The sequence below is a fragment of the Corvus kubaryi genome, unplaced genomic scaffold (genome assembly GCF_017639235.1).
Source record: "Corvus kubaryi isolate FWS band 111438036 unplaced genomic scaffold, C.kubaryi_AGA036_p1.0 37384, whole genome shotgun sequence".
Classification (NCBI taxonomy): Eukaryota; Metazoa; Chordata; class Aves; order Passeriformes; family Corvidae; genus Corvus; species Corvus kubaryi.
Window position 1 is genome coordinate 918,573 of NW_024581126.1, and position 13,418 is coordinate 931,990.

At 38.8% G+C, this 13,418-nt stretch overlaps 1 protein-coding gene across 3 annotated transcripts in view; it reads left to right on the forward strand.

Annotated features, from left to right (window-relative positions):
- The window catches only part of USP47 (ubiquitin specific peptidase 47), a 52,994-nt gene extending 39,954 nt beyond the window's left edge, over positions 1–13,040 (forward strand). For all 3 annotated transcript variants that reach the window (XM_042035592.1, XM_042035591.1, XM_042035594.1), the window contains 11 exons: positions 35–150; positions 1,193–1,312; positions 2,532–3,315; positions 4,997–5,172; positions 5,332–5,412; positions 6,439–6,554; positions 7,264–7,382; positions 8,892–9,022; positions 10,360–10,407; positions 10,499–10,629; positions 11,611–13,040. In XM_042035592.1, the coding sequence (XP_041891526.1) occupies positions 35–150; positions 1,193–1,312; positions 2,532–3,315; positions 4,997–5,172; positions 5,332–5,412; positions 6,439–6,554; positions 7,264–7,382; positions 8,892–9,022; positions 10,360–10,407; positions 10,499–10,629; positions 11,611–11,785 (1,997 nt within the window). In that variant the 3' untranslated portion in view covers positions 11,786–13,040. The remainder of the gene's footprint in view (positions 1–34; positions 151–1,192; positions 1,313–2,531; positions 3,316–4,996; positions 5,173–5,331; positions 5,413–6,438; positions 6,555–7,263; positions 7,383–8,891; positions 9,023–10,359; positions 10,408–10,498; positions 10,630–11,610) is intronic.
- Positions 13,041–13,418: the final 378 nt, after the last annotated feature.

Below are 13,418 nucleotides of genomic sequence, written 5' to 3' on the forward strand. Positions count from 1 at the left end.
TGTGACTTTGTTTTCTTTTTTCTTCTGCCTGCAGAGGTCATGGTAAAGGTTCATGTAGTCGACCTGAAGACTGAATCTGTTGCTCCTCCAATAAGTGTGCGAGCTTATTTGAATCAAACAGTTTCAGAGTTTAAACAGCTAATTTCAAAGGTAATATACAGTCCTCAAGGACTTGTAGTAAAGAGTTTTCATTCATCGTCACTGTGGAAATACGTCATCATTTACATACCTAAAATGAGAGCCTGCACCTTTTGCAGGTCATGCTGCGAGTTCTGTCCAGCAGGGTTCAGTTAGATGTTAGAGTTGAGCATGTCCATCTGCTCATGCCTGCTGAAAGCAGCAGTCTGCTTCTAGCTTCCATCCAGAGTTCTATCCCAGCTTCTGCACAAGCTTAGCCACTCTCTGGCCATATTACTTACTAGCTTACTGAACAAAAACTTCTATGGGAAAGCTGAAGAGTCAAAATAATGTTCTTTTTGCCTCATAGCTTGAACAACCTTACTGAGAGTCCAGCTGGTGACAGAGCTAGTGAACTGTTACCACACAACTGAACCAAAGTGTGACTTCCCCCACTGACTTCAGTATTTGAAACCTAACATCCAAAACTGTCCACATTCTTTGTGCAATCTCTCCTTTCCATCCCAGCAGCCACTTGTTACTAAGATGCAAGTTGATTTTTACATGGTTTTAAACCAAGGGACGCTACTGCTTCCATTGCATTGGAAGACAGAGATTGCATTTGCTCATTTCTGGGTAAAATAATTCAGTGGTTGGTGTAATTTCATAATATTTGTTATAAAATATGATTACAGCAATTTGAGTTTAGTCTAATTAAGAATTAAGTGAACACTGCGCAAAACCCGTTGCTTGAGAATATTTTTTTATTTTCATTTGATTCCTTCATTAAAGATAAGACCATTGTCATTAACAATTTTCCAGTTCTCTGCAAAACCAGGCCATTTTGTGCATCTGACTTTTTGGAAAAATTGACACTTGCTACATATCAAATGGTGGAGGAAAGGCACTGGGACTGAACAGGTTTGGGAGGTTTCCCCCTATGTTGTCTTTTGCAATTTCAAAGTTGACAAACCAACCTCCTTTCCCTGTGAATAATCTCAGAAGTGAAGTACATGTTTCAGTATTTGAAGGTATGTATAATGCACGTTATCTTCCTGTCCATGTCTTGTTTTAGGCCACGCACCTGCCTGCTGAAACCATGCGGGTCGTGTTGGAACGGTGCTACAATGACCTGCGTCTTCTGAACGTCTCCAGCAAAACACTGAAAGCTGAAGGCTTTTTTAGAAGCAACAAGGTACATGCTCTGGTTTTTAAATTGTTCACTCATTGTATTTGTAGACTTACCCGTTGTGTTGTAAAAGGCATATCTATGTGTATAGAATTGATAATGGATAAGTGTCACGTATTTTGCTGTAGTGTGTGGGGTTTATGTGCCCAGTATGGTGGTGCTGATGAACACTCCAGGCTGTATATGAAACCAAGCATACGTAAGAGAGAGTGGATTGAGAATCAGACATCTGGCTGTTACTGGTACAAATGATGCTGAGGTTAACAGCCTTATGATAAAGACTGTTAAAAGTCAAGCATTCTCAGGAAACAAAGATAGATGTATTGCTATGGAGCCTGCCTGGGTGCGTTTCCTAACCCACCTGAACAACTGTACCTGCTCTCAGTATTAAACTTCTTAAAAAACAAGCGTCAAAACTAAAAGCAAGTTTTCGTTTCCATCTTAAATTCAGTAGTTTTCACTATGAAGGTTCCCCTTGGACAATTTATATTATTTTTTCAGGAAAGACTTCTAATAAGTATTTCCAGTAATAATTGTGTAATGCAGTCAGAAAAAGAGTAACTTAGTACTCAAATAATTTTAACATTTTAAATGTATACATTGGCCTTTTTTACTAGAGTAGAAATAGCACATCTTTTAGCACATTTTGCACATCCTCTATCTCTGAAGTTTAAGCTCAATGTTAAATCTTCTTGATGAAGAAAGATTAGGGAAGGTTTTGATGGCTCATAGCTGAGCAAAACAACGGCATTGAGTTGTTACTCAGTTCCTTAGAGCCCTTTGACAAAGGGAAGAGAGACGTTTAAATTGCACTACTGCTCGCACATGTATACATTTAAAACTTTCTTATGATACTGTACTAGAAAATAAAGATACAGTCTGCTGCAGTGGTGGGGCTCATTGCTACCCATAACTGGTGCTATGCACAGCTGAAGGGTGCACGTGGAGTGATTTATGAGTCCGCTTCTGAACATAAGTGTTTACTGCAGCTGGTTAGTCTGCTTACAGTTCACTCCAGTCTTATGAAAACGAGGAAAAGTGAAATCATTATTCTGTATACTACAGACTCCTTGGTCTATCTTTTTCTCAGCATGTATTTTAACATTTTGATAAAAGGTGGTGTTTCTTGGTGGCATTATTTCTAATGTGTGCTCAATCCTGTGTTTGCTGTTGTTGCATTTATTTAAAATAACGCCACATGATGCAACACGTATTTTCTGTTCAGGTATTTATTGAAAGCTCCGAGTCTTTAGACCGTCACGTGACATACACAGACTCTCAGTTGTGGAAGCTTTTGGATCGCCATGCAAACACAATCAGAGTGTATGTTTCATTGCCAGAGCAAGCTCCTGCATCTCAGCTTAGACGAGCGCTTTATCAGAAGTCTAGTGGAGGTGCAGGCAACTTGGATGAACCTTGTGAGAGAGTAAAAGGACCTGTAGGTAATATGAAATCTGTAGAGGCAATTTTGGAAGAAAGCACTGAAAAACTTAAAAGCTTGTCCCTGCAGCAACAGCAGCAGCAGGAGGGAGATAATGGAGACAGCAGCAAAAGCACAGAAGCCAGTGATTTTGAAAACATTGAGTCACCTTTAAATGAAATAGACTCTTCAGCATCGGCAGAAAACAGAGAACTTGAAAACCAAATTCAGATTTCTGATCCAGAAAATCTGCAGTCCGAGGAGCGGTCAGACTCAGATGTCAATAACGACAGGAGTACGAGCTCAGTGGACAGTGACATCCTCAGCTCCAGCCACAGCAGTGACACTTTGTGCAACGTGGACAATGCCCCCCTCCCCCTGGCTAATGGACTTGACTCTCACAGCATCACAAGTAGTAGGAGATCAAAAGCCAATCAGGGGAAGAAGGAAACCTGGGACACAGCAGAAGAAGATTCTGGAACAGACAGTGAATATGATGAGAGTGGCAAGAGTAGAGGAGAAGCACAGTATATGTACTTTAAGTCAGAACCCTACACTGCAGAGGAGGGTTCAGGAGAAGGGCAAAAATGTATGTATTCTTTTTTAAGTGCCGTAAAAGAAATTCTGTGTGTTTTATTACTTAATTCATATGCTGTGTTAAAAAAGTCTTAATGACAGTATTGAAAACCTTGTTTATAATGTCAAATTAAAACTAATGAAAGTGCAAAGACAGGATGTGATGCTCAGCAAAATCTAGCCTGATTTTGATCTTGTAATAAGTGATTACGTATTTGAAAAGTGTCTTGCTTTTTTGTTTTAAAGAAAATGAATATCTATTTACATGTATTGATAGTGTTCCCTGGAGAGCAAGCTGAGTTGCCTTCCAGTGAAAGGAGCATAGTTGCATCTGCTGCTGCTGATGCACCTGTTTCACAATGCACTTATTTAATGTGGTTAAAACAGCATATTTCTGTTACTATTTAGACTAACAAACCTGAAAAGCCCTGGTCATTTGACTGTAAAGAAAATTCAAATATACTTGATATTGACAATTTAATTCACCAGCTGAAATACAGTGGGTACGGTGAGACATACGGCTGACATGAAAATGTCCGAACAATTTCAGTATAAGAGCCTAAGTGGTATAAAATTGTCATAAAAATAAATAATTTCAACAATGCTTTGTACCCTCCTGTGCTTTATAGCTAACAGAATAATAATTAAAGAATAGCAGGATGTAAGATAAATATTTTGAAAGGCAAAGGTTTTCATGTCAATCCAGAAACTCTGATTGTAATAGTAATAGATAAAGAATTTCTTACAGAGAAATTGATTTGCATCTACTAAAGTTTTGATAAAATTACTCCTTTAGCTTGGAGTAGTCTTTCTTTGGGGCTAGTTTTGAACTACTTTCATTTTTCCCTGGTTTGTTTTGGTAGGTCTAGTTGGATTCAGGAATGATTTGTTTGCAGTAATTTTGATGTTATCATAGTACGCTGCATAAACAATTATCCTGAGGGGAAAGCTTTTATGTATTTTTAGTATAATTCAGATAATTTATTTGTTCAGTTAAATATTCTGAATAGTTTTTTCTAGAGTGTCATGACATTATATAATCACGGCAAACTGAACCCGCTACAGTAGTGCAGTACAAATTGCATGTATTAAGAAATACAATTTCTAAAGATAAACTATTCACTTTGCTTTGCAGAATTTCATATTACTGCATCTTTTCCTTAATTACAACATTATTCCATGAAAACGTCCCTTAGTCTGGACTTGAGCTTGCCTTGTGATATCCTGTGGCCTTCCAGAACACAGAATTAACCTAACTTTTTAATGCTGAAAGCCAGGAAGGAAAATGAAAGGGATTGGGTGGCCTGTGCCTGGCCAGTCCCAACACCAGAGTGGTTCCCTCTCCCTTGAAGCAGGGCAGAGCTGTAGGAGGATTATCTGCAGTTGCTCCATGGGATTCTGTTTGTTGTCTTTCTGCTCCACTATGTCACTGAATGCAAACCAGGGCGGTTTGGCACTGTTGTGTCCCCCCCCCGAAATATCTGCCCATAAACACTTAAAATGCAGCAAAGCTGTTAAAGGTTATAATAACATCATTAGATAAAATGTCCATGTAGCCATGAACCATAATTCAGGCTTTTCAGTACTGTTTTGCTGCAAGTGGTAACTTGGAATATATAGAAATTGTGTGTGAGAACGCTTTTTGTTTTGGTAGCAAGGTGTTTCATACCATTTTTATCTTTGTTTTTGCTTAGGGCTGATGGTGCATGTTGATAAAAGAATTACACTGTCTGCCTTCAAGCAACACTTGGAGCCTTTTGTTGGAGTTCCATCTTCTCACTTCAAAGTCTTTAGAGTCTATGCCAGCAATCAAGAGTTTGAGAGCGTTCGGCTGAATGAGACCCTTTCGTCATTTTCTGATGACAATAAGGTTATTCAGAAGTTATTTTGCATCATTAAAAATATATTGGTACAATATAGATAAACTTAATTTACAACAAGTGAAGTAATTATTGTGGTCTTCGTAGCGTGTTACAAAATGTAATTCTGATTTTGATACTAGTTCTAACATATTCCTTTTGCCTTCTAGATAACTATTAGACTTGGAAGAGCCCTTAAGAAGGGTGAATACAGAGTCAAAGTCTATCAGCTTTTGGTAAATGAGCCTGAGGTAAGGCATTGAATGTTTCAAGACTGATTCATGAAAATATTAATATGTGGCCTGGCCAAGGTTTTGCTTTGAAATCTTGGGAAAAAATGAAACTCCTTCTTTTCTTTACATTTCCCTGCAAGTTTTTCTGGACTTAGAAAGGGAGTTTGAGATGATTTCTGTTCCAAGTAAGCAACTGGAATGTGATTTACAGTGTCTCTAAAGTGTCTTTATTTCTATGGTGTAAATGGAGGACAAGTGAATTGTTTCTTTGTTTCCCTTAAATGCATGACAGTCATGTAGCATTCTCTCCAAAGAAGAAAGTGTGTTTGCTCGTGGTTGTGGTTTTCAGTGATGTTGAACTGATCTAATTCATTGCATTCATGTGCTGCAGACAGTGCTTATCAGGGTGGTTTTCTGGGTAATGGCCCTCTGCATAAGGCAAGCCTGAAGCCAAAGTGCCTCTCTTGCAATAGTGCAGCTCATAAGCTTGTTACATCTTTTGGGGCATGAAGAATATAGAGGTGATGTCACTATATAGATTGCAGTCTTTAGAAGCTGACTTTGTATGCACTTTATTTTTTGGACAAAACTGCAGGATATGTATTAATTATGAGGAAAGACTAACTGAACTGCTAAAGCAGGGAATAATAAAAGTTTTAAAGTAACTCCCATGGAGTCATGGAGTTCTGTCTGATCCATGAAAGGCAAGAAAGTGGCATTTTTATTATCATGTGGCTTATTTAATATGAAAGCTCCTTTCCCAGTGTTTGGAATGTGAATGTAATGGTAGCAGTTAGCAGCACAGCACAGGCAGTATTTCTGCACAGGCATTCAGAGGGTTTGAGTGCTCTGCCGAAGGGCAGCTGCAACACAAATCAGTTACACCCCATTTTAATGAATTCATTGCCTACCTTGTTAATGAGAAGCCTTTACTGGTCTTTTTGCCAGGTGGATGGGACTGGTCATAAGGTATAAACAGAGGTAAATTACAGTTCTGTGTTCAAAAGAACTCTGTCTTTAATCTCTTTCTGTTTATGTTGACAGCCATGCAAGTTTCTTCTAGATGCAGTTTTTGCTAAAGGAATGACTGTCCGACAGTCCAAAGAGGAGCTGCTTCCTCAGCTTCGAGAACAATGTGGCCTAGGCTTGACAATTGACAGGTAAACCTGATTAAATATCACTCTAAAATGTGTTTGGGGATTTCTTTCCTCTTGTGGAGAAGGAAAATCATGAAAGAAGCAGAAATAAATTGCTGTGGTCTTTGAATCAGTTTGTGAATACAAACACTAATTCAGCAACTCTTCGCTTTCATCTCATGCAGAATGACTTCTATAGGGGATAATATTTACCTAGAATTGCCTGTGTGCAACATGTCTGCAGCTTTAAATCTCTCTAATGATGGTTTCCTTCAGAAAGGAGAACATTAAGTAAATCAATTCATAAAAGAGCCACCTGCTCTCTACATGCAGGCCCAGCGTAGATCACTGCAGCAAATTACTTGTGCAGCATCATCATGTGTATGTACAGCACTGATTTGTGCTGTCTTCCCTTTACCATAATTGGGTAACCCCTAATTAGGAAACTGTTTTCTTCCCTTAAATCCCTGCATATTTCTTGCATTGAACAAATGGAACACAGACTTGTTTTCCTTGTGTTTATGAATGATTCAACACTAAGCCAGTAGTGGCACCCTGCTGTCAGGACTGTTTCAGAACATTAAACTTGTTCCTGCTAAACCTCACCAAACCTTGCATTAATGAGCTGTAGTATTTCAGTTTTGTCAGAAAATACTCAGTTTTTATCTCTGGCAGTGCTAAGTGTTCATGAGCAGATAGAAGCTCACTGGGGTTTTTGGTGATGTATTTATAGGTTTCGCCTACGAAAGAAAACATGGAAGAATCCAGGCACTGTGTTTCTGGATTATCATATCTATGAAGAAGATATCAATATTTCCAGCAATTGGGAGGTCTTCTTAGAAATACTTGATGGTAATGATTTCTTTTTGAATTGGTCCTGGTGATGACTAGTTAGCTGAAATATATGTGTGCATATACATAATACATTTGTATCGTTTGTTTTAAGTCAGCACAGCAGTTCAGGCATTTAGTAGTTTTCAGACAGGATTGCAAAACCACTTCTGTCATGAAGAGCTAATTTTGGAACAGAACTTTTGTTCATCAAAACAATTTTGGAATCAAATATTAGAGAGCAGATTGTTTCTGAAATTCTGCTTAAATATCATTTAAAATATGCCATTTCTTAAGCAATCCTTGGCATATACACTTAAAATTTTGATTCTGAATGCAAAAGCATAATTTAAGGGTAAGAAAAGAAGGCCATGCTGTTTGTCCTCCAGATTAACAGATGCTGCTGTTAATGTATAGATGAAGAATGTGAATTCCATTCACTCAGGAATTTTCTTCCCAAGCATACCTGATTTAAGAAGTCTCACTTAGCAGTTAGTCACAGCTGTGTTCAATTGTGCCAATGCAAGTATCAAAATATGAAATGAACCTGGGAGGTTCAGGAGGCCCACAGATTCCTATGGACATACATGTCAGCTCACACTGCAGTTAAAACTTTACAGTTTAAATTCTTTGTTATTAGATTTAGATAATTACTGTAGTGTTTCTGTAGTGAGTTGGTCTTGGAGATACAGCTTTAGACACTGCAGCCCACCTAACTCACAGAGAGATTACAGAATGCTCGGAAGCCCTGTAATCTATAATGGGTTCATGCAAAACAAGCATGTAATATTTGCCATAAAACTCTAAGCCACATGTTCTGCATGTGCTAGATTATAAAATTATAGACTAATTAAAAGTAAAAATAAAATCAACCATTGGAGATTTCACTTATGCTTATCTCATTGTAATATAAACAATATTGCTCCGTCAGCCAGAGACTGCTCTGGAACCTGAAACAAGATATAAAAAGGCTGGAGGCAGCACATACTAAAGCTCTTGAAGGTGATGGGTGGAAAGATGATTTCAATAACAAGCGTGGAGTTGGTGAGGGAGATCTAGAAGTTGAATGGGGAAATCTAGAGATCTGGAAGTTAAATGGGGAAAGCTTATTTTGGTAAAGGAAGGGAAGCACATGATAGGAAGGCCTCATGCAAATGCCAGATCTGGAGTCAGGTTCTGGTTAGGTGGAGAGATACTGTGTGGATAACTGAGCTGGGTGTTATGGAAAACTGTGCCCTAAAGAACAAAAAATGGCATGGCTTCAAGGAGATCCTTCCCATGAAAAATTCCTTTAAAGGAGCTGATAACACTAGCTGATAACTTCAGCTAAGTCCTATTCCTTTCCTCTTCCCCGTTTTTATAAGTGAACTGCTTGCAGCACACTGGGTTACTTAATTTGTGTATGTATCTGTAGGACAGTCTTCCATATTAGAGTATGGTTAAACTATGGACAAACCCTAATTTAAAATAGTATTTTTTGTGATATTAATACAATAATACAATTGATAAAATAATCTATTTCTTTGCTAGGAGTAGAAAAGATGAAATCCATGTCACAACTTGCTGTTTTATCGAGACGATGGAGGCCGTCAGAAATGAAATTAGATTCTTTCCAGGAAGTAGTACTAGAAAGCAGCAGTGTCGAAGAATTAAAAGAGAAGGTAAAATGTGTAACATGATGCAAGTTTCTTGTGATGACCAAGAGCCTTATTGATGTTCTGTGCTGGGAAGCACAAAGATGTCATAGCTCCAAAAATCTTGTTGCATGGTGGTAATTTTTCTCCAAGAATGGATAACCTATCCCATCCCATTACCAAAGCCACATGAATTACCAACTTTACTTCTTAGTTTCACATAATGGTCTGGTATGAAAGTATTCAGGTGAATACATGCTAAAAAAGTCACATCTTGATGTTTAAGCAGCTTAATAGTACCTGTTTCCCTTATCCTCAAAAAACACACGTGAAAGAAAAGCTAAGCCATTGCCACTTTGTGTTTTTCAAGCTAATGTTTTGTTATTCCAAAATACCAAACCTTTCAGCCTCCTCACACTTGAATTTGAGAGCTGTTGGTGAGGGGTGGTGTTGCTGTATCAAGTAGGTTGAACTCTGTTTTGGTTGGAAAGTATGGCTGTGGTATGGTTTGGTTTTGCTTAAGGCCAGGACCCTCTAACAGCTAAGCAGACCGGTGTCATCCCAGCAGAAATCTGGAGCAGGAATGTCTCCTACTGAGACTGTTTCCTTAATCCAGTGTATCACAGGGTTCCACTCTTGGAGAAATGTTTATTTATGTGTGGCAATGCCCAGTTGTTAGGAGGCCACCTTGGATGTTGAGGCCAGCAAAACTGCTGGTGTCAGTGACCCTGAGAATTGTTAAATTAGGGGGGTTAGTTCACAGGCTGGGTTTGTGCTTTACACGGATTAAGCTATGGGCTGCTTTCTTGTATTCTTCAGATAGAAATGAAGTTGTGGCTACAGGTACTTGCATGCAGTCAAGAATTCCTCCTCACTTGTATCTGAAGAAAAGAGTTGGCTGCCCTTGTTTTCTTAAGAATTGATATGCAGGGAGCAATTTTAAAGTGCTGGTAGGAAGTGCAGGTGTGTGGAGGTGGGTCTTAGTCATGCATATTTTACAGCTGTGCCTGCTCCCAGGCTGAGTGGGTAACAGCTTCCTGACGCACAAGGAAACTGCTGAGGGTTTAACATGAGGCAGTCAGTCTCTGTATCCTGGAACTTGCATGTTACTAATTGTTTCTATGAACGTTTGTATCTCCCCTTCAGTATTAAGAGAAGTGTGATGAAATACTGTCACAGCAAGGGTCACTTGTGACACACACTGGTAACTTGAGAAATGTTAAGAATGTGTACTTGTCACTGTTGTTTTGTACATTGGAGGACTTGCAGATAATTCACTTCTAGATTTGGCAACTATTGACTTTATGTAGACATTGTGTAATGGTGCTTTGGAATAGTATTAAATCCACCATTTCTCTTCACAGCTAAGTGAAATAAGTGGAATACCCTTGGAAAACATAGAATTTGCAAAGGTAAGTAAGATTTTGTGTATTTTTAGGTTTTAATGGCACAGATGTGTGAATGTGAGTTTTATTGTATTAACTAAGTAATTGGTTTTTTCAGGGTAGAGGAACCTTTCCATGTGACATTTCCATACTAGAGATTCATCAAGACTTGGACTGGAATCCAAAAGTATCTACATTGAATGTCTGGCCTCTGTACATTTGTGATGATGGTGCAGTAATATTTTATAGGTATGTCTTTCATTACAGTATAATAAACCATGCAAAAAAAAAGCTGTAGTTAACATTTAAGGGGTGATGTAATGGACAGGAACATAAAATACTCTTCTGTTATCTTAAAGAAAAGAAGGTTTAAAATATTCAGCTGAAATATTTGTGCTCCTCAGCTTCCTAAAAGTCTGAATATTAATTAAGTTTAAGAAAACAAGCACTGCACCCTTTTACTCAATCCTCCCTTCCAAACCACTGAAATTAAAGCTAATGCTTGAGTGTGTATCTGGATTTAATTTCTTAAAATTAAAATAGAACCATATCCCACGTGGAGTTTGTGAGTGTCTTGCTGTAGGTTTTGGAGAGCAAGGATTTTATTTTCTGAGTTTATTCCTTTGAGAAATCAGTATGGCTTCTTTCTAAAAAGCCTGTTATGATAAAAATTCTATTAATATGAAAAATGTTGATCAGCTGGTGGCAGGAACCTGGGGCAGGAGTTGAGGACTGAGAGCTGGAATATTTTCGTTTCTCCTAAACTCGGTGGGTGAGGCAACCTCATGGACACATTGTTTCTGTGGTATTTTTCATAATTGCATGTGAGCTGGGGAGAAACAGCTGGTTAATAATGTTCTGGTCTTGATGAAAATTACTTGTGAGAACATCTGGCAGGGACTGGCTGACACACTGCTTCCAGCTGTTGGCACTGTGACCAAAAGAGCAGAGCAGAGCTGTAGCTGTCTATACAGAATAGGAGTAAGAGAGATGGAGGAGTATGGGCTTGTTTCTTCCCCTGGTCTGTAGTCAGTCAGAATGCTGAGTGTTCCTGCTGGAAAAGCAGGTTTAGACACATTGCCTGTTTCTGCAGAACAGAGCAATCCCTCAGAAGTATTGTGCTTAGTTGTGGTTTCTACTAAGTTGCTTCAAGTGAAAAAAAAAAAAAAAGCAGAAATCTACTTATGGTTACTGTATTGATCTGAATTTGAACATATGTTTACGTTTTAGGGATAAAACTGAAGAATTAATGGAATTAACAGATGAGCAAAGAAATGAACTGATGAAAAAAGAAAGCAGCAGACTCCAGAAAACTGGACACCGGGTAACCTACTCTCCCCGTAAAGAAAAAGCACTAAAAATTTATCTGGATGGAGCACCAAATAAAGATTTGACTCAAGACTGATACTTGCTATAGCATTTTCCCTGGGGAATTTTTTTTGTTTCCAATCAAAAGGTTCACTACTACTGTGTAGTGCCATTACGGCAGGACATTCATTAGGTGTAAAGCGCTGACACCAGCACCGGCCGGGCGGGGGCCGGCCCAGCGCGGGGCCCCGCTGGGCACTGTTTGACTTGGAATCATGTTGTGCACTATAGTCAAATGTACTGTAAAGCTAAAAGGGATGTGCAAATAAAAGATTAGAACTCAAAAGTGGGCGGGGAGGGAAATGAGTGGAAATTGTTGAGGACAGTGTGCACATAGTAGCTAGTGAAACTAGCCTCCAACAGGATACTCATAGCTTAATAATAAAAGCTGTGCAAAGGCCATGAAAGAATCCTTTTCTCTGTTTGTTTCACTGATACACGCATTACCTCATCAGAGAGTCTGGAGTAAATGTTAACACATTGGTTCTAGGAAAGCAGCGGGAAAGGGCCGGACATGGGAGTGCTGCCAGTGTCAGGTTTTAGAATATTCTTCCATAAAACAGGGGGTCTGAGAGGTGTCTGCAGGAAGCTGCCAGCAGGCGTTGTTTGTTTGCAGAAGTGCTGTTGTAAGGTAAAGTGGTTTTCTAATAGGTTACTGAAGCCAGTGAGCAGCTCTAGTATATTGCGTTCAATGTGTAAATAAAATCTGCCCTATCCATTTACCAGAACTGCAGTTCAGCTATTTACCATGGTATTTCTTTACACATATCAACATTCATTGTGTACATTTGGAAGTATAGTTGCCTATTTAAATTTGTATTCATTTTATGTTTGATGATGCTGGGTAATTTAGGGTTGTTCTTCCCCTTGTTGCTAAGTTTTTGTTCTGTTCCGCTACTTTTTGTACATTTTATTTTTAAGACTATTACAACTTTGCATCTTCTCCACCCGCTGAAAGTCAATTTATTTTTCCCAGAGTTGATTCCATAGCTATATGTAGTCAAGTATTGGGGCAACCTCTTAACACCTCAACGTACAAACTTGGTAGTTCAGGCTGTGGTGCAAAGACTGATGCAGTCAACATGATTTCATTGCAAAGCCTAGGAACAGCAATTTTTTGCTTTGGTCCATAAAGATCAATAGAGAACAATTCTCCATAGTTTTTGGAAAAACCACCTAATTTATAACAATCAAAAGATTTTGGTAAACTTTTTCATGCCAGATGCTGTTTACAACAATGAACATGCCAATAAAACATTTGTTCATTCTGTTGTGTTATTTTAATCATTAAATGCTGTGTTTTTTATTTAAAAAATTATGGGAGTGTTTCATGGAAATACAGACTTTCCCAAGGCAGTGCTGGAATTGCAAGGCTGTGTGTTTGTGTGTATGTGCACACCCCCTCCATGTACAGAGTGTTACAGGAACTGCTTTAAAGCCTGGCTGCTGCTCCTCTTTACATTCACACCAAATTTTTCTTCAACTGTGAGTTTCCTTTCCCAGAACTGAATTTCTCACCAGTGAAACTTCCAAGTATAATTGGCAGCTAAATTCCACTCCAGAGGGAAAGGGGTGTTCAATAACAGAACCTTCAGCTCTTCCTTGCGTGCTGGCCCACAACAAAAATGCTGAGGAATCTGTCAGCTAGAGAACCAGGCATTGCACAGAGG